At 48.1% G+C, this 20866-nt stretch overlaps 1 protein-coding gene across 2 annotated transcripts in view; it reads left to right on the top strand.

Moving 5' to 3' along the window:
• AGO2 (argonaute RISC catalytic component 2) overlaps positions 1-20866 on the top strand; it is a 93135-nt gene that overhangs the window by 34741 nt on the left and 37528 nt on the right. For both annotated transcript variants that reach the window (XM_074353146.1, XM_074353145.1), the window contains exons 2-3: positions 2467-2659; positions 14595-14715. In XM_074353146.1, coding sequence (XP_074209247.1) covers positions 2467-2659; positions 14595-14715 — 314 coding nt within the window. The remainder of the gene's footprint in view (positions 1-2466; positions 2660-14594; positions 14716-20866) is intronic.

Raw genomic sequence — 20866 nt, 5'->3', positions numbered from 1 at the left:
GCTGGGCACTGCGGTCCGGTGGTGGGCGGGGGAGCCTGGGTGTGGAGTGGGCACATCGGCTGTGTTCCTCTGTCCCAGCCTTGGATGGCTTCACCTTTCAGGGCGACCTCTTTGCCCATAGCTGTGAGGTGCAGTTGAGGAACGTGTGGAAAGCACTTTGTGTGCTGGGAACCCTGTGCATGTGGATGGTGCTCCCATTCCTGAAATTCCTGAAATTGACCCGGGTTCAGGTTTCTCTGGATTTCTGGGCTGGATGTTTCCTGGGACGCAGTGTAACCTCTTGTCGTCTAACTTTGTCTCTGCATTTACAAGGGTCCTCTTGCTGGGCGGAGCCCAACTGAGAACAGGGGCCTTGTGTCAGTGGGCACTCAGTGCTGAGCACGGAGAGCGAGTGGTGTCCACCCCTTGACGTGCGTGGCTGGGTGCTCAGTGCGAGGACCCCATGGGACCTGCTGACTTGGGAGAAGTGAACACACTTATCCGTTTGACAACTTGCACTCAGACGCCCTCCTGGGAAGTTATGCATGAGCTGCTTGCGAACAGTGTTTGTTTCTGTGTCCTGGGTCTCTGCCTCCCGCACGCGAGCCAGCACATCAGGGGCCCACGGGCATGCCTGCCCGAGGGGTGAGCCCTTGTGAAGGACTGAGTGTGTCACCTGTGAAGTCGCTGTGGCTTAGTGGAGAGAGACCCAGAGGCCTCCAGGTGGTCTCACTCAGTGAGATTATAACCTTCAGAGCATGGTTGTTTTCTCACAGAAAGAAGTCAAAATACAAAACAAGTAATTCAGGGGCTCTCTGAGTTCTTCTGTGTCAGACATCCAGTAGGAACAGCTTCTGTTATTTTTTGTAGAGTACTTTTGTTTCCAGGGAATGTCAACAGGGATTGACGTATACATGGATTTTTTTTTTTAAATGAGGACTTTATGGAAACAAAGATATTGAATGAAAACTAAAGGTATTCTGTTATTGGAAAAATTTTTAGTTGGTTTTGTCCTAAAGCTGCAGTTTGAATTTTACTAGTGGAATTACTGAAAATTTGAGTTGAGTTTCTTTCTACTGTCTATGAAAGGAAAAAAGAAAAAAGCACTCTTAGATTAAATTAACAGGAAGAGTCACACAGGAGGGACCCTGCTGTGACGGTCTTGGCCCCTTTGATTACATATGAGTCTTACCCTTTTGGCCTTGTCTTCTTGGCTGATAATTCACACTGCCCCATCTTTAATCTCTCACATGCAGAGAACGAGAACAGAAGTGAGTGTGCAAGTATGATAACCAGAGTTATTATAACGCATTTTAGGTGAAGAACTGACTTAATGTTGAGACACCTCCTTTGTAGGAAGGCGAGGCCGATGTGTTGCAGAGAAGAGTGTTGCGTCTTGGCTTCTGGGGCCCAGAGATCTTGTGTGGGTGGAGGAGCCCAGCCCCTGGCAGAGGGACCGTCGGGTAGGAGGTGTTGCTCGGGGCGTGGCGTCAAGGTGTGTGCCTGTGTGTTGGTGTCGGGAAGGCTGGGCTTTCCTGGCGCGATGTTGCAAGCGTCTTCCTTTGCGACGGTGGTGGTCCATGGTGACGACGCTTTCTGAGCGACTTTTGCAGCCTTCCTTCATCTGTCTGAGCTTGAGCTGCCCCGCTTGTAAGAGGAGGGGTTGATGAGATGTTTCTGGGTCTTGTGCGCTGAGTGTTCCCTCAGACCCCAGGCAGGCGGGGACCTTGACCCTCACGCTGCTTGCGGTCCAGCTGGGGAGGCGGATAGCCCAGTGTGATTACAGCGCAGTGCGGCACATTCGTACTGGGAATGTGGCTAGAGTGGGCTGAGACTCAGGAACTCCATGGATTCTATAGGGTTCTTGGGCCGTAGCCGACATGTGTGGTCCTTGGAATGGGGGTGGGAGATCTTAGAACTGCAGAAGGTAAAGCTGAGGCCAGATCATGAAGACCATGAATGCCTAAATGTTGGGGCTGCGTGCTGGTATTTGGACAGGGTGAGATCAGACTGTAGAAGTGGGTGAGGGGTGCCTGGAAGCTGAGATCCCACCAGGATGGAATGGGGCCCCAAGTGAGGCAGACAGGGATGGACAGGAAAGGATGAATTTGAGAGAAAAGCAGGTAGGGGCATGAGTATTGTGCACCTGGCCTAAAGACTGTGTGGGAAGGGCCTTGACTGTGGAGGAGACCCAGCCTCATTGACTTGGGTGTGGGCCTGAAGAAGTGGACTGCCAGCCTGCAAGAGATGGGGCCAGGTAGGGAAAAGCCAGTGTTTCAAGGATCTGGCAGAGCGAGGAGAGGACCAGGCAGGAAACAGTTTGAACAAGGAGGGCCTGGTGCAGTGTGGACAGGTGACCGGGTGGGGTGGGGGTGGGAGTCTTGGTTGGGGGGAGAAGGAGGGGTGGCACCGCCGAGGCCTGGGATGGTACAAGGAGGCCCCCGGGGAGCCAGCCCTCTGTGTAACTGCCTTCTCTGCTGTTCCCAGTGCTCGCGCCTGCACCGCCACCACCACCCATCCAGGGATATGCCTTCAAGCCCCCGCCACGACCCGACTTCGGGACCTCGGGGAGAACAATCAAGTTACAGGCCAACTTCTTTGAAATGGACATTCCAAAAATCGACATCTATCACTATGAGCTGGATATCAAGCCAGAGAAATGCCCAAGGAGAGTTAACAGGTACTCCGTTCCATCTTTTATTCTGAAATGGTTCAACCCTTTGATTCTCAACAGGTCCTTCTGACTTTTCTCCCCCAAGAAGCTTCCATTGCATTTATTTTGTGAAAAATGTTTTTGTGTTGAGATGCAATGAGATACACGTCGTAAGTGTATGATTCAGTGTTGACAAATGCCCATCACCCCGGAACGTCGCCCTGTGCCCTCTCCGTCAGCACTGGGATCTGCGTCGCTGGGGCTGCTCTCTGCCCTTAGAAGTGGGGACACACAGCCCACGGGACAGCCTCCCCTTCCTCCCACTCCGCCCACTCAGCCTGGTTTTGAGGTGCACCTGTGTGATCGTGTGTGTTAATAGCTTCTTATTTCTGTTGCTCAGGAACGTGCTCTGACCTGAATGTTTTGTGATTCATTTACTCCTCCTCTTACATTAGGTGCTTGGGCGGGCGCTGCGGGCTTTGCTGTTGTGAATGAAGCTGCTGTGAACACGCTTGTTCACGGCGTTTTTGTGGACGTTCGTCTTCATTTCTCTTAGATGAACACCCAGGAGTGAAATAGCTGGATCAAGGGTGGTGCAGGGTTAGCTGCGTGACACGCTGCCCGGCAGCTCCCCAGCGAGGTGTCCCCTCTCACTCTCCCTTCATGAGTCCCGCTGCTCCAGTCCTCCTCGGCGCTTGGTGTGGTCAGGCTTTTTGATTTTTGCTATTTCGACGGGTGCGTAATGGTTTCTCATTGTGGTTTTAATTTTCATTTCTTGATAGCTGCTGAGTTGCGCACCTTTCGTGTACTTACATCCATAATCATTATATGCATATGTTATATATGGTATTAAATGTGTTATTTCTACCAGGGTGTCTGTTGAAGTCCTGTTGCTGTTTTGCGGGCGTTGTGTCTGTCAGTGTCTGACGTGCTCTGGAGGCGGGTCTACGCTGGGAGTGTTCTCACCCGGCTGAGGCTTGCTGCTTCGCTGTCCTAGTGAGCAGACGTTTGTAACTTTGTTCGAAAGTGTTTATTGTTTATTACATTGCATGTTCTCTTTAAGAAATCTCTGCCTTCCTGAAGTTCACAGAGACGCTCCCCGAGATTTTTTTTAAGAACACTTACAGTTTTGGCTTGTTTGAGGCTCACCTGTACTTTCTTGAATGTTTGGCTGAGTTTGTCATTAGGTCACTGGGCCTTAGAGTTTAATGTCTGTAGGACCTGTAGTGAAAGCCCTTGTTTCATTTCTGATGTTTTAAGTTTATGTTTTCTCTCTTTTCTCCTTGATCAGGTTTGCTAGGAGTTTGTCAAGTTCATTCGTCTTTTCACAGAAACAGCTTTTTACTTTGTTGATTTTTCTTCTTTGTTGTCTCACCATCCCCGAGTTTTCTTCTCGGATCTTTATTATTCCCTTTCCTTCTGTTTACTTTGAGTTTAGATCATCAATTTTAAACCTTTCTTTTTTCTCTAGTCCATTTCTTTAAGGCTGTGAATTTCTCTGTGAGCCTGGTTCTGGCTATGGGCCACAAGTTTTGATACATTTTAATTTTCATTCAGTTTAAAATATTTTCTCATTTTCTTTATGAATTCATTGTGGTTTTTTGGGTTTTTCTTGTTCTTTTTTGGTTTGTTTTTTGTTTATTTTTGTTCTGTTTTTTTTGAAATGTGTTCAGTTTTTAACTCTTCGAAGTTATTTTGTGTGTTTTTTTTTTTTTGCTTGTTTTTTTGACACCCTGTTGTCATTGATTGCTAATTTAATTCCTTTATGATTAGAGAGCATACTCTGTAAGATTCCAGTCTTGAAATTTATTAAGACCTGTTTTTGGTTAAGCAAGTGATTTATCTTGTTAAACATTCCTCACATACTTGAGAAGAATGTGTATTCTGGAGCTGTTGGGTTTGGGCAAATCTGTAAATATTAGGTGGAGTTGGTTAATAGTTGGAAACTCCTGTATATCTTACTTTTTGCCCAAGTATGATGTGGGTTTGTCTGTTTCCCCGTTAATACGGTCTGGTTTTGCTTCATGTGTCTCAGAGCTGTTAGGCATGTACATATTTGTAACTGCTGTACCTTCCAGGATAAATTGACCCATTTATCACCAGGAAACATCCTTCTGTATTTGCTAATTCTCCTTGTTGAGAAGCTTTTTCTGTCTGACCATTACTACTCTTACTCTTACATCTTTGGCTGATGTACCTTTTTCCATGCTTGTTCTTTCAACCCATATCCGCGTGTGTGTTTCAAGTGCATCCATTGTAGATATCATATAATTGGAATTTACTTTTAGGGGGGTAGTTAGGTTTATCTGTTTATTCATTACTTTTGGTGGAGGTACTGGGAATCAAACCCATGACCTCATGCATGTTAGGCACACACTCTACCACTGAGCTATACCCTCCCCCCAATTGGGATTTACTTCATACAGTCTGAAAATTTCTGGCTTTTAATCAGAACGTTAGGCTCATTTAAATTTAATGTAATTGTCTGTGGTTGGATTTAAGTCTATCATCTTGCTTTTTTTTTATTTTTAGATCTTTTTTTTTTAATTCTTGTTTCTCTTTTCCCTTTTCTTTTTGGGCTCATCATATGTTCTTTTGTTCTTTTTTTAGTTTTTTTTTTTTTTTAAACTGGATATAATTAGGTTTATTTAATTTCTTTTTTTTTAATGGAGGTACTGGGGATTGAACCCAGGACCTTGTGCATGCTAAGCATGTGCTCTACCACTTGAACTGTGCCCTCCCCCAGCACATGCTCTTTAATTTTCCATTTTACCCCCTCTATTAGTTTTTAACTTTAACCTTTTTGCTTCTTAAGTGATTGCTCTGTAGATGTCAGCCTGCATCTTTAACTTACCCCTGTCTACTTAGTGTTAATATTGTAACTTCATGTAAAATACAAGATTGCTGTATTAGTATAGTTCCCTTTGCTACTGTTGTCTTGTATTTTATGTCTACGTATGTTACAGACCCCATTGTCACAGAGATCAGGAAAAGAAGATGGTCTGTGTGCCCACACAGGAGCTGTGTTCGGAGAGTTCCCCCTGTTTCTTCCTGGTGATGCGTGGTTTCACCTAGCATCTCTCCTCCTCGGCCTGAAGAACGTCCTTCAGCCTTTCTCACTGTGCGAGTCTGCCAGTGATGAATTCTCCCAGCATCTTTTAAAATCTGTAGAAATTGAAAGATTTTTGCTGGATATAGAATTTTAAATTGACAGTTTTTCTCCCTGACTCCTTAAAGATGTTATTATATTGCCTTTTAATCCTCATTGTTTCTATGAAATCTACTTTTCTTACTGTAATTCCCCAGTATGTATGTATTTGTCTTTTTTTCTCTGAATAGTTTCTATTCAATTTTGCTTTTCAGCAGTTTAACTATGTTGTACCCAGGTGGAATTTTCTTATTTTTCTTCTTGGGGTCCTTTCAGTTTCTGGATGTGTACGTTGATATCTTTCATGATATTTGGGTGAAATTATTTTTTCAAATAGTTTTCCTGTCCCATTTTCTTCTCTACTTCCAGGATTGCAATTATTTGTATGTTAGATCATTTGATATTGTTTTCAGGTCGTTGAGCCTGTGATTTAAAAAACAAACAATAAAAAAAAAAGTTCCCTCCTCTTTTCTCAGTTTGGGTAATCTTTATTGATTTCTTTTTAACACCCCCCCCCCTTTGGGTAATACACAACCTTCTGTGGTAACCATCCAATAATTTTTTTTCATTTGTATATTGTAATTATTGGTTCTATAATTTACATTTGGTTCGTTTTAATACTTTACAATCTCTGCTGAGATTTCTCATCTCTTCATTCATTGTTCCTACCTTTTTCTTGATGACCTTAAGTGTATTTATAGTAATAGTGTATTTATTATAGCAGCCTTTATCTGCTAGTTACAACATGTGGGTCATTTCAGGGTCTGTTTTTATTGGCAGGTTTTCCCCTAGATTACATGCCACCTTCCCCTGCTTGTCCTTATGATCATATGCATCGTAAATTCTTGTTTGTTGAGCATCATGTATGTTACATTGAAGGAATCTGGCTTTTGCTGTCTACTCTGGTACCTCGCCCTACAGATTCCTGCCTCTTCTGACCCCTGTGTCCACAGCATAAGACTGCTGCTTCCTAATGCTCCTTACTTATTTTGTGATTTGGAAATTGCCCTGTGGCAGAGTGAATGTGTGGCTTACCTCATATGCTTTCCTTCCTTCAATAATCACAGTGCTAAGCTCCTGTTTTCCAGTGCTAGGAGTAGCTGTCTCATGTTTTCTCTAGGTTTTTGGCTGTTTAGGGCAGGAGGATGCTTGTCTACTTGCTTTGTCATGGTCAGAAACAGAATTCTCAGTTGGAGTTTGATAAGTCAGATTGGTTACCCAGCTTGTGCTGGTGCCTTAGAGAGTGTTCTTTCCTGTAATCTTTTTTTACTGATCACAACCTTTGTAAGAGAAAGAATGTTTGGGGATTTGAGCCCCTCATCTGTAAAACTAAACAGTTGGATTCACTCAGTGTACACATTGGTCTGGACTTTTTAGAAGGTGGCTTGGTGTATGTCTTAAAATAAAAAGTGTGTGTGTGTGTGTGTATACATACACACACACACATATATACACACCCTTTGACCCACCAATTCTACTTCTAAGTGTTTATCCCCAAAAGACATGTTTCCAAAGAAACAATACTTGACAGTTATATGAGGTCCTTCAAATATGTGCTTATTAAAAAATGTGTTTCTGAACCAAAACTTCGGGCACACCTGGTTTAAACAGCTAAGTGAAGGTCTTTGGAGATCTTTTAAAATGTCTTATATGCTTTGAGAAGCTCCATGAATGGGCTTTTTTGATTTTTAATGTCCCTGAGACAAAAGCCTGTATGAGCGTGCAATTTGGATACACCCTTAGAGCTGGAATGAGGTGTGAAAAAAGCACCTCTGGGTTTCTGATTGCTGTGGTGGGCCTGGGCTCTTACCGTGCCATCAGTCACAGTGCATGAGGAGTGTTCTTTCGTGATAGTAGGCATGCCTAAGGCTTTGTCATCTGGCAGCAGAAAAAGGCTGATGGTGATTAAAGCTGGATGTTTTTACCTGACTCTGCTCCCATGTTCCTGTTGCAGTTACGACTATAAGGTTTAGAAATCGCCTGCATCAAATAGTAAGTAGCGAAGATGGGTCTTGAGCTGCATTTTTGTGGCCGAGGCCGGCCGATGTGCTGGCGTGCCAAGCTGCTGCTCTGGGTTCCGAGCCGGCCTGAGGTTGCTGCCTAGTTAATGTGTGGGCCTTCAGGGTTGTTCGTTTTACTGTTAATTCTGATGGACTTCGGCTGAGGTCCAGTCTCATAATTGTAATCAAGTCGTCATGGTGTAGAAAAATGTTGGCAGTCAGGTTTTTGTGCTGGCAAACCCACGTGCTCGCACCTTGACGTAGTCCCTCTCTCTCCCGACCGTGCCACCAGCCAGCCACCATTTACGAAACATCCGGTGTGTGATAGGCGCTGTGCTACTTGGCGGTATGGGGGTGGACGAGGTGGACACAGTTCCTGTCCCTAGTAGGGAAGAGAGTCGGGCCCGCGATTGACAGTCTCCGGGTAGCACTGGAAGAGGGGAGCCCAGAGTGGGACAGAAAGGTGGGAGATGGGGGAGGGCATAGCTCAGGGGTGGAGCATGTGCTTAGCATGCACGAGGTCCTGGGTTCGGTCCCCATTACCTCCATTAAAATAAATACATACATAAACCTAATTGTCCCCCCCCCAAAAAAAAAATTAAGGAAAAGAAAGGAAGAAAGGTAGGAGAGCAGTAAGCTCCTGCTGCAGACCGTCCCCTGGTAGCAGCCCTGGCCAGGCAGCCCTTAGCACTCCGTCTCCTTCCACGCTGCAGTCTCTGTTAAAGCAAAGGCAGGGTTCTGATTCTGCATTCCCAAAACCTTGAGCAGTACGTGTGGTAGACATTTAATGAATTCAACCCTGAGGCTTCGTGCAGACAGAGAAAAATGCCATCTACACACGTTATGATGAGTCATTGTGAGTCCTGGCCTGGTGTGCCCTCAGTCTCAGGCAGTGCGTCCATGCCCGTTCTGAGTGGCTGCTGTGGGGAGGAGTCAGCATTCTAAGATGGGGTCCCTCTTCTCGGGGTGCTTCCAGTATCCTGTGGGCGCACAGGTGGTCACACAGAACAGTCAGTGCCAGCGCTGGTCCAGGCTTTGTGGGCCTTAAAGCCAGCCCTAGGAAACCTTGCTGCGGAGTCAAAGCTGACAGCAGCTCCTTGCTCAGAGGCACAGGGTGGGCTACAGGAAGGAAGAAATTGTGCTCCTCATCCTCCACCTGCCCTTTCCCTCCTGCTGCTCTTAAGCTCTGTCAGGTGGCCCCAGGAGCGCCCTGAGGAAGTGCGGGCTCTGTGCTGGGGGAGGGGGCCAGTGCAGCATGGCTCTGGCCTTGGCACCTGCCGCTGGTGGGCACCTTCCTCTGTATGTTGGTCCAGACTTTTTAGAAGGTTGTTTAGTGTACATATTAAAATGAAAATAGTATACATACCCTTTGACTCACCAGTTCTGCTTGATAATGTACAAGGATGCCTAGTATTGTGATGGGGGGAGGGGGGGAGGGAGAGAAAAGAAGTCATCTACGTAAGCCAGTGGGGCTGGTTAAATAAACATACTGTGGAGTGCGGTGAAACTGCAGATGGCAGTGAAATGGAGCCTTACAGTGTGAACACCGTGTCTGCAAACATAGACGACTGTGTGGTTGGTTAATATTACAGTACATGATACAGTAGCATTTCTGTTCTAGACTTGATGCCACTTTGTATATAGTGACAAGGGAAGGTGTCAGAGACACACATCCTGGGAAAACAGCAAGCTCCAGAACCTTTTGGTGTGTGTGTAAAAAGTAATACACAGTATGTGTTTATGTAATTATATAGATAGGTCTGAAATAAGGTTGCTTCTGAGAAGAGGACTGAGGTAAAGAGGTGGTTTGGGCAGACTTGCAGCATTATCCATATTTGAAATTTATAGTGAGTATATTAATGCAAAACCTGTGTACTTTGAAATTAACTGAAAAAAATTAGCGATTTATTTATTTTATAACTGAAAGTTTGTACTTCTTAATCTCCCTCACCTCTTCCACCCCCCCCCCACCCTCCACTCTGGCAACTACCCGTTTCTTCTTTGTATCTGTGAGTCTGTTTCTGTTTTGTTATGTCTTTTTGCTTGTTTTTTAGATTCCACATGTACGTGAAATCATACAGTATTTATCTTTCTCTGTCTGACTTACTTCACTTAGCATAATACCTTCTAGGTCCATCCATGTTGTGAAAATGGCAAAATTTCATTCTTTCTCATGGCTGATTAATATTCCATTGGATGTACATATATACCATATCTTTATCCATTCATTTGTCAGTGAACACTTAGGTTGCTTTTGTATCTTGGCTACTGTAAATAATGCTGCAGTGCAGCAAAGGAAACCATAAGTAAAACAAAAAGACAACCTACGGAATGGGAGAAAATTTTTGCAAATGAAACCGACAAAGGCCTGATCTGCAGAATATATAAGCAGCTCATACAACTCAATAAGAAAAAAATAAACAACCCAATCCAAAAATGGGCAGAAGACCTAAACAAGCAATTCTCCAAGGAAGACATACAAATGATCAATAGACACATGAAAAAATGCTCAGTATCACTAATTATCAGAGAAATGCAAATCAAAACTACAATGAGGTATCACCTCACACCAGTCAGAATGGCCATCATTCAAAAATCCACAAATGACAAATGCTGGAGAGGCTGTGGAGAAAAGGGAACCCTCCTTCACTGCTGGTGGGAATGCAGTTTGGTGCAGCCACTGTGAAAAGCAGTATGGAGATTCCTCAAAAGAGTAGGAATAGACTTACCATATGACCCAGGAATCCTGCTCCTTGGCATATATCCAGAAGGAGCCCTACTTCAGGATGACACGTGCACCCCAATGTTCATAGCAGCACTATTTACAATAGCCAAGACATGGAAACAGCCTAAATGTCCATCAACAGATGACTGGATAGAGAAGATGTGGTATATTTATACAATGGAATACTACTCAGTCACAAAAACCGACAACATAACACCATTTGCAGCAACATGGATGCTCCTGGAGAATGTCATTCTAAGTGAAGTAAGCCAGAAAGAGAAAGAAAAATACCCTATGAGATCGCTCCTATGTGGAATCTAAACAAACAAACAAACAAAAACAAAGCTTAAATACAAAACAGAAATAATAGACTCATAGACATAGAATACAGACTTGTGGTTGCCAAGGGGGTGGGGGGTGGGAAGAGATAGACTGGGATTTCAAAATTGTAGAATAGATAAACAAGATTATACTGTACAGCACAGGGAAATATATACAAGATCTTATGGTAGCTCACAGAGAAAAAAATGTGACAATGAATATACGTATGTTCATGTATAATTGAAAAATTGTGCTCTACACTGGAATTTGACACAACATTGTAAAATGATTATAAATCAATAAAAAATGGTAAAAAAAAAAAAAATAATGCTGCAGTGAACATAGGGATGTGTGTATCTTTTCTTTTTGTTTTCTTCAGAAAAATACCCAGAAGTGCAATTGCAGGATTGTATGGTAGTTCTGTTTTAAACTATTTGAGGAATCTTATACTTTTTTCCATAGTGGCTGCACTAATTTACATTCTCACCGACAGTGCACGAGGGTTCCCTTTTCTCCACATCCTCGCCAGCACTTTTTATTTGTTGTCAGCCATTCTGACAGGTATGAGGTGATGTCTCATTGTGGTTTTGTTTTGCATTTCCCTGAGGATTAGTGATGCTGAGCATCCTTTCATGTGTCTGTTGGCATCTGTGTGTCTGCTCAGGCCCTCTGCCTAGTTTTTAATCGGGTTGTGTAGTGTTTCTGATGTGGACTTCCGTGAGTTCTTTGTCTATTCTGGGTATTAACTTCTTATTGGATATATTGCTTGCACATATTTTCTCCCATTCAGTGAGTCACCTTTTCATTTTGTTGATGGTTTCCTTTTCTGTGCAGGAGCTTTTTAGTTTGATGTAGTCCTGTTTGTTTATTTTAGCTCTTGTTTGCCTTGCTTCGAGAGACAGATCCAAAAAGAAATACTGCTCAGATGATGTCAGAGTGTACTGCCTCTGTTTTCTTCTAGGAGTTTTAGAGTTTCAGGTCTTAAATACAAGTCTTTAACCCGTCCCTTAGTGTATCCTTATATGTGGTCTGAGAAAGTAGTCCAGCTTGATCCTTTCACATGTAACTGTCCAATTTTCCCAACACCATGAAGAAACTGTCTTTTCTCCATTGTATATTTTTGCCTCCTTTCTCATAGATTACTTGACCATGTAAGTTGTGTTTATTTCTGAGCTCTCTATTCTGTTCCACTGATCTGTGTGTCTGTTTTTATACCAGTAGCTTTTATACTGTTTTGATGGCTGTAGCTTTGTAGTAAAGTCTGAAGTAGGAGCATGAGTCTTCCAGCTTCATTTTTCTTAAGATTGTTTTGATTCCTCATATAAGTGAAATCACACAGTATTTGTCTTTCTCTGACTTACTTCACTTAGCATAATACCCTCCAGGTCCATCCATGTTTTGACTTAAGATTGTTTTGACTATTTGGGGTCTTCTTTGTTTTCATACAGATTATAGAATTGTTCATTCTAGTTCTGTGAAAAATACCATTGATATTTAATAGATACTGCTTTGAATCTATAGATTGTCTTGAATAGTCTGGTCATTTTAACACTGTTAATTTTTCCAATCCATGAGCACATTATATCTTTCCATCTGTTTGTGTTGTCTTCAGTTTCTTTCATTAGTGTCTTATAGTTTTCAAATACAAGCTCTTTACCACACTTGGTTAGATTTTTTTCCTAGATACTTTATTTGTTTTGATGCAGTTGTAAATGGGATTGTTTTCTTAGTTTCTCTTTCTGATAGCTGTTAGTATATAAAAATGCAACAGGTTTCTGTACATTAGTTTTGTATCCTGCGGGTTTACTGGATTCATTTATTAGTTCTAATAGGTTTTTGGTGGTGTCTTTAGGATTTTCTATATGTAGTGTCGTGTCATCTGCAAACAGTGATAGTTTTACTTTTTTCTTTCCAATTTAGATTCCTTTTATTTCTTTTTCTTATCTGATTGCTGTGGCTAGAACTTCCAGTACTATGTTGAATAAAAGTGGTGAGAGTGGGCTTCCTTGTCTTTTTTCTCATCTTAGAGGAAATGCTTTCAGCTTTTCACCATTGAGTAGGATACTGGCTGTGTGTTTATCATATATGACCTTTAAGATGTTGAGGTATGTTCTCTCATACCCACGTTTTTGAGAGTTTGTAATCATAAATAGATGCTGAATTTTATCAAAAGCTTTTTTCTGCTTTTATTGAAATGATCTTATGATTTTTATTCCTCAGTTTGTTAATGTGGTGTATCACACTGATTGATTTGCAGATACCAAACATCGTTGCATCCCTGGGATGAATCCCAGCTGATCATGGTGTATCATATTTTTAACTGTTGTTGAATTTGATTTGCTAATGTTTTGTTGAGGATTTTTGCGTCTTTGTTCATCAGTGATACTGACCTGTAATTTTCTTTGTCTGGTTTTGGTATCAGGCTGATGTTAGCCCCATGGAATGAGTTTGGAAACATTCCTTCCTCTGCAGTTTTTTGGAATAGTTTCAGAAGGATAGGTGTTAACTCTTCTTTAAATGTTTGGTAGAATTCATCCGTGAAGCCATTTGATCCTGGACTTCTGTTTGTTGAGAGTTTTATTGCAAGAATGCATTTTTTTTTTTAAAGAAAAAACTCAGAATTAAGGGTCCTTGCCTTCTGAAAGATGACCAAGGCTCTGCCCCAGAGAAAGACCCTTACAGCAAGGCTGAGCCAGGGGTCCTCCCCTCCCCCCCCTCCCCTCCCCTTTCTCTGCTTTTAGAGTCTGTCTCTCCCTCTTTACCACATCGCATGAGCTGCTGTTTCCTGACAACCGCTGAGATTTTGAGCCTCTGACAGTTTGTCTGCTGTCAGTCCTTGGCATGTTTCCTCTATGAGGACCTTTAGGGGCCAGGCAGGCATCATGACTTCTCCTGTCCGTGCTTTATTGGAGTCGGGTGTCTGGTGAGTCGATTGGAAATGTGGACAGAAATGTGCCACGTGGGGCTCCCCCAGAGCAGAGTTGTGCAGAGGGCACTGGCTGCCCTGAGCCTGGGCCAGCAGGAGAGCTGCTGTCTCTGGCCACCCGCAGCGTGTTTCTGTGCCTCTGCTGAGCTGCGGACAGGCAGTCGGACAGGCGAGACAAGGGCCTGCGCCCGCTCAGTGCTGAGGGCACCACGGCGGAACAGCTGCTTCGTGCTCACCGGTTCCTGCTGCCGTCACGCCTGAAGGGTCACTTACAGCAGCCAACCTCCTCTCCACACTTGTGACCCCCGCAGTGGGGGCAGTGGTTTGGCTGTGCGGCTGAGTCAGGCTGGGCCTGGGCTTTGGCCACCGTCAAGGTGCTTGTTCTGGAGCCCAGGCTGAGCGGGCAGCGGCACCCAGGGCGCCTTCTGCAGCGAATCCCAGGAGTGTGAGGCGGATGGCCAAGCCGGCCCGACTTCAGTGGGTGGGAGTGCCCTGTGTGCACGGCAGGGGCCTTGCAGGGTCACATGTGGCAGCTAGTCCTATAGCTTTGGGGACAGGAGCCCTGCCACCCTCGTCTTCTGTGCCTCCAGGGAGTCCTGCAGGGTCCATTGGCTACAGTGGGCAGCGAGGGAGGTCTCTGATGGTTGAGTCGCCAGATGAATGCAGCAGAAACCCACTGCAGGTCTAGTTGATTCCTTACAGAAGGCATTTGAAAGTCATGTTATTAAAAGGAGCCCCAGGGCTTATGAAATTGCTTAAAAACCAGTGTCAGAAGAATGTCTTCCTTGTGTGCCATTTCCCTGATTTTACTGACATTTTGCTCGAATTCTGTCTTGTTTCAGGGAAATAGTGGAACATATGGTTCAGCACTTTAAAACACAGATCTTTGGGGATCGGAAACCAGTGTTTGATGGAAGGAAGAACCTCTACACAGCGATGCCCCTTCCAATTGGGAGGGATAAGGTGAGTCCACAGGTGTGCCTGGACGATGGCGCGCAGCGAGCGCGCTCACCGTGCTCTTGTCACGCCGAGTCCTCCTGCTGAGAGGGGAGAGCTGCTGATGGGCCTCGTGCTTCGTCACGGGACCCGCAGAAACCACCTGCCGCGTGTTGTGGTTTTCAGAGGCAGAAGGTTAAGTTGTCTAAGTCCAGAGAAAGGAGTTGAGAACTTCTTGAAACCACAGACTGCAGTGTCAGACACACATGTGCAGGCGTGTGCCCCAGCCCACCACCAAGCAGGAGCCTGGGTCATGAGGCTGGGCCTGCGGAAAAGTGTGTTTGTACAGGTGTAGATGTGTGTGACAAGGGCCACAGAGCAACGCTAACACTCAGCTGTAGCCCGAGATGCCTCTGAAACCATCGTCGTGCTGGTCGGTCCCTCCGGGAGCAGTGGGCAGGTTACAGTGTCGCCTTCTCTTGTTGTCTTCATTCTTATTGTGGCTTTGTTTACAAAGCAGCAGCACTTCTGCCTGGAAGCTGTCACTTCTCGGCGTGTCTTTCAACAAATGGGCCACTCTGGGTTTATACGGGAGGAAGAGCAAAGACTCGGTTCATAAATGATTTTTACTCGTACTTAAAAAAACCCCACAAACTGGCAGTTTAGCAGTTATCCAAATCCCAGTGAGAACGTGGAAGCTGCGCCCCTTCGGCAGTGACCTGCACGCTGAGCTTCTCAAAGCCTAGGGTCCCTGAGCAGGAGGAGAGCTCAGAGGGGCTGACGCTGCTGCCCAGTGACCTGCAGGTTCTCTGCAGGCAGTGAATTTTTTTGCTTTTGCATTTTAATGATGATCTTAAATGACTAAGCGCCTTTCGCCCGGCGGGCAGGGCAGCAGGGCCAATGGCACCAGCGCCCCAACAGCGTGGCTCGGAACGGCAGCGTCTGATAAGGAGGGTGGTGAGGGCCGCGGGAAGGCAGGTGCTGACACAGCTCTGCGCAGCGACCCTGGGAGACGGCAGTGCCGCGGGGCCGGCTCGCCAGGCGCTGGGTGATTGACGTGGTGCCCTAAATGTGGGGGCCCGGGACCAGATGCCTGTCAGCTGAGCAGGGTCACCCCTGGCAGGTTAACATGCTCTGCCTTTGAAATTTATCAGTTATAAAGTTGTGTGTTTAATTCGCACATTTGTTTTTGTTTAAAGTTGTATAAGAAGGAAAAGCATAAGGAGTTTATTCACAGTTTGGCCTGTGCACGTGTATGATTAGGTACTAAGAGGGGTTTAGGGTTATTTTTCCTTCAGAAGGGGTGGCGGAGCGTGCACGGTACTCAGATTTGAGGCATGTCGTTGTGGGCGTTCACACAGGCCCGGGTGTGGTCCCAGTCCCCGGGCCAGGCTGCGACTGCCACACCCCCAAAGTGGGCAGGCGGTATAGATGCTACCTCTGGTCCTTGTGAGAACTAAACCCTTGTGTGCAAGTGAGCACGCCCGAAGGGAAGCCCCTCCGCCTGTAATGTGCTTTCTGCACCCCTGAGGCCTCAGTTAATGGGTGGGTTCTGATTCAGGGTCTGCCTTTGGAAGCCGTTCCCGGGTGGTGCTCTGACTGCTGGTTCTAAATCATACTCTGAGTTGTCAGGTTTCAAGTAGTTAATCAGAACGCCTGGGACGCGGTACACACGTGTTCACAGATACTAATAGTTACTGTTCCAGGTCTGAGGGATTCACAGCAGTCTCCTAACTGGTGTTAGTGGGGGCTGCCTCCATGCCCACGGTAGCCCTTCAGACACATGGCTGAGTACCAGTGTTCGCACAGGCTCTCTTAGATTTAATCCCACCCAGCCCCACCCTCTTTTCGGGTGGCTTAGGGAACCCACCCAAAGCCACGGTATTCAGTTAGGGTGAGGTGTCTCGACTCCAGACCTCTCCTTCCACTCATTACGGTGCTAGCAAACACTCGTGGGATGCAGAAATTATCTCTTCTGTCTGAGAGTTAATATCAGGTGTTACCCCTTTTCTGTTCCCGTACATTCACATCTTACAGCAAAGTGTCACACACACACCCCTTTTTCCTTTTGTGTTTGCTCTGTGTTCTGTGAAGTACTTTTCTTTGTATCCTGGATGCTTCTGTAGTAGGAGAGGAAACCCTCGAATGTCCCAGTAGCCCCGCTGTGTGCCCGTGGCTGTGCGGGCTGCTGCAGACGTGCCCAGGGCTACACGACGCCTGGCCCTGGCTGCAGGGAGGCAGCTCTTGTGATCTGCTCCTGATCTCTCCTGCTGACACCCTCGTCCGCCCTCCCTGCTTCCAGCCCCTCTGTGGAAAGAGACACGCACCTTACTGTGATTGAAAGGCCCTGTGCCCCAGGTCAGCCCCTCACTTCTCAGAACAGGAGACTGGGAAGGTTGTTCAGGCTCCTCACAGTTCGGGATGTCCTCTTCAGCAGGAACATGACATGATTTGCACGATGGGAATGTGTGTTGTTCCCAATGCTGGCTGCAGCCCGGGCCTCCCCCAGGGGCCTGCAGCATCCTGGGGCTACAGCCTCTGCATTTATTCCGGGAAGGACACAGCACAGTGGGGCAGGTGCACACTCGAATGAATTGGCAGCAGACCCTGCAGGGAAGGCTCTCGTTCATTCACAGAGCCCACCACACGCCCCCTCCTGCTCGCCCTGTGTCCTGGGCTGCACGAGCCAGGCCACAAGTACCCAGCTGACCTGCGGTGACAGGTTGGAGAGTCTGAGCAGGGCGCTGAGGCTCCTGCACTTGGAGGGGCAGGAGATTTGAGGACAGGCAGGAGGCGGGGCCGGGAGCCATCCCTGGGGCCCCTCCTTGGGGAGGCACCCGGGAGGGCCTTCTCTGCCTCGCCGGCTCTCCTTTGGGGCTGTTCTGCCGCCTTCCGGGGCTGAGGGGCCCTCCATTGAAGCCAGGGTGCTTTGAACGCAGCAGGTGGGTGGGAGGTGCTTCCCTCACAGAGCAGCCCCTTCGGGCATCGGCTTTGTCCCCTGCGAGGGTGGTGGGACTCCCAGCGTGTTGTCACCTGGCGACAGTTTGCTTGTCGGAGGGGTTTGTTGCTGTGCAGTCACCGACCTGGGGTCTCAGCTCCCTGCACATGGGAACAAGGCCTGTGGCCCCAGGCACGGGCTCCTGCAGGCCCGGGACCGAGCCCACGGCGAGTCCGGCGGCCCCACGTCCTGGGGACGGATGGCAGCCGGTGTACGGGCCACACGGTCTGGACACTAACTCTTACTGAGAGCGGCCCTGGCCGCGGGCGCGCCTTCGCGCTCTTGGCGGTTTCCTTTTCTTTGTTTTTTGCTGTGTGGTGGCACCGGATTCTAGTCTGTCACCCTGGTGGTGTTCAGACATAGAGGTGAGTGTGGCTTTGGACTGTGGAGCTACTGAGCTCTGCAGCCAGCTCGCGGTCCTCCAGGCCCTGGGCAGTGCCGGCCGCAGGTCTTCGGGTTGTGCATGTTGGGAGAGTGGCAGTCACAGGGTCCCCATGTCCCAGCTCCTGTGGATGCTGGCGTCCTCGGTGGCACGAGTGTCTGTGAGGCGGGTGGGCTGCCCTCCTGTCCCACCTGTACAGACAGGGAGCCCGGTGGACGCCCCTGCCCACGGTCAGACCATCGCAGTGATGGAGCTGGGAGCCCCCACACCCTGTGCACCTCCGGTCAGCGCCCTCGGACACGGCGCTGTTGGGAGGCAGTGCTCCAGGCTGTTCAGAGGTCCGAGGATCTTGGTGTGTGGAGCGGCTCCACTGGCCAGCAGCCCCGACGGTGTGAGGACTTTGCTCAGGCTCCTGCCGCAGCTGACACCCAGGCTGCCTTGTCCCAGGGGTGACATTTCTGTTGAAATCTCTAGTGTCCCTCACATATGAGGTGCGTGTAACCGTCGGCCTCTTGAGACGTGGTGGCTGGCAGGGAATGTTGTCAGGCCTGGAGTTGGTTCTGTTCCCTTCACTGAGGCTAAGAGGAGGCTGGTCCAGAAACTTTAAAAACGTAAGCACCCTCTGCTGACCGAGGGCACGCCCCTCCGGGCCCCCTCCCCCCAACCGGCTGAAGAGTTAACAAGCATCTGATTAGCACCAGCTCACAGGACTGTCCTTTAGATCTGCCGCGTCCTGCTGGGTGGAGACACATGCGATGGGCTCCAGATGCCTGCTGTGGACGTCCGTGTGTGATTTGGAAATTAGGTTGGTGGTTTCCGTCCACCTGTTGGCTGTGACCTTGACGTACTGTGTCTGAACAGGTGGGGCTGTCTTCTCCCTCTGTTGATGTTGAAGCCAGGTCTCTGCTAGTTCACACAGGAACCCCCCCCCCACTCCCACCACTATCCTGATGACTTGGGTTAAACTGACCCTTCGGTCTTTGCTGGTTTCATCAGCTGTGTGTACACCCTTCTCATATATTTGCTCTGAGAGGAGTTGTACAGTACTGTCCTTCAGTGGCTTGCTTCTTTTACTGGGTATTAGATACTTGAAATCCATCCATCGTGAAGAATCTGTTCCTTTTTCAGTGCTCTGTCCTCCCTTGGATGGACCTGGGGCCTTTTGCAGGTCGGGGCTGTCAGCATAATGGTACTCGGAGTGCTGCTGGGTGTGTGGGGCTGTGCACAGAGCGGAAGGATGTGTCTACCTGGACACAGGTATGCAGGAGGCTTCAGCACAGTCTGGTTGCTGCTCCAGTGATGTTTGGATGAGGTGTGGCAAGTGCAAGATGGAGGAGCCCCCGGGAGCAGAGGGTGCATAGACAGGAATGAGAACAAGCTGCTGGGAGAGGGCGGAGGGGGAGTGAATGAATAAGCCTGGTGCTGGCCAGGTGCTTGAGCAGGGATGCAGCAGCTGGCGGGAGTTTGCTGGGCGCCTGAGTGGGGCGGCCTTCCAGGCAGATAGTGCAGCGGGGTTGAGCCCCTTCCTTCTGAGAGGCCCAGGGTGGGCGGGGCTGTGGCCTGGCCTCTGCTGTGTTGCCCTCGAAGTGACAGCCCCCAGCCCGCTACTGAGGACCTTGCGGCCCCCTGGTCATCGCGTGGTGAGTGGAAGGACCTTTGGTCTCAGCCAGCTGGCTCCCAACCCCACCTCTGCCCTTTTGCGGTTGTGTGGCCTTGGACTGGTTTCTGTGTTTTTATGTATAAAACGTGGTAAGTCTTCCTTGCTAGCATTTCTGGGTGTTTGAGAATAAAATGTATGTGGTCTGTGACCTGTGGGCCATAGATGTTCTAGACACACGAGGATTATTATCAGCAAATATTAAAACTGCTTCAGTCCTCACCTGAGGGAGGTTTGTGTGTGCCGTGTTCAGGGTGTGTCTGCAGTTACCAGGTGACTTACCTGGAGGGTTTGAAGTGGTGGCGTGAAGTGACTGGGGAAAGGTGGGTCTGGGCATCACGCGGAGCGAGGTGGGGTGGGCTGAGTGAAGATGAGGGCCTGGCTGGAGGGGAGGGACATGGGTTCATGTTCTTTGCGAGGGTGGAATCTGGAGGCCACACCGTAGACTGTGGTCCAGTACTGGACTGGCCACTAGCTACACGTGGCTCTGTGTGTTTAAGGTTATTAAAAATGGACGGAGCTAGAAGTTTGGTCCCGCAGTCACACCAACCGCATTTCAAGTGCTCGGAGCCGAAGCTGCTTGCTCTGCCGTCCTGTCCCTGGTGGTGGCGGTGCCGCGGCACGTCCCTGTGCTCGGTGGGTGTGGACAGTCAGTGGGCGGGCAGGGGGCGCGTCTGCCTGGGGAAGAGCCAACACACGCTGTCCCCGCCGCCCGCGTCCTGCCTTCGGGGACTCATAGGCTTACGCTTTAGCACGGACTCGTTTACTCAGACAGAAGGGGTGAAGGGACTGGAGGAGGCACGTCCCTATACTCTGCAGTCGTTAGCATCTTGCTGTTTACCTCATGTCTATTCTGAGAAGGCTTTTTGTTCCCTATTCACCTACTGTGAAACTGGACCCACTGCAGTTTTCTCAGTTCCACTGGAGAAAGAGTGGCCCTCCAGGACCCCAACGATCTGCCGGCGTCCCTCCCCTGTCCCAGGAGCAGCCTCCACTCATGCCTGCCCCCGCTTTCCTCTCCCTGGGCACCCTCCTCAGAGGGGCTCCGGGACCCAGGCAAGCAGCCGCGCGGAGCCCCGTTGCCCTGACGTTGCCTCCTCGGGCCGTGGTCTCGCCGCTGCTTCTCCTGGCTGCCCCGTGT

This window comes from Camelus bactrianus, chromosome 25 (genome assembly GCF_048773025.1).
Source record: "Camelus bactrianus isolate YW-2024 breed Bactrian camel chromosome 25, ASM4877302v1, whole genome shotgun sequence".
Classification (NCBI taxonomy): domain Eukaryota; kingdom Metazoa; phylum Chordata; class Mammalia; order Artiodactyla; family Camelidae; genus Camelus; species Camelus bactrianus.
The sequence above is the reverse complement of the archived record's forward strand: the minus strand, read 5'-3'. Positions and strand labels throughout refer to the sequence as shown.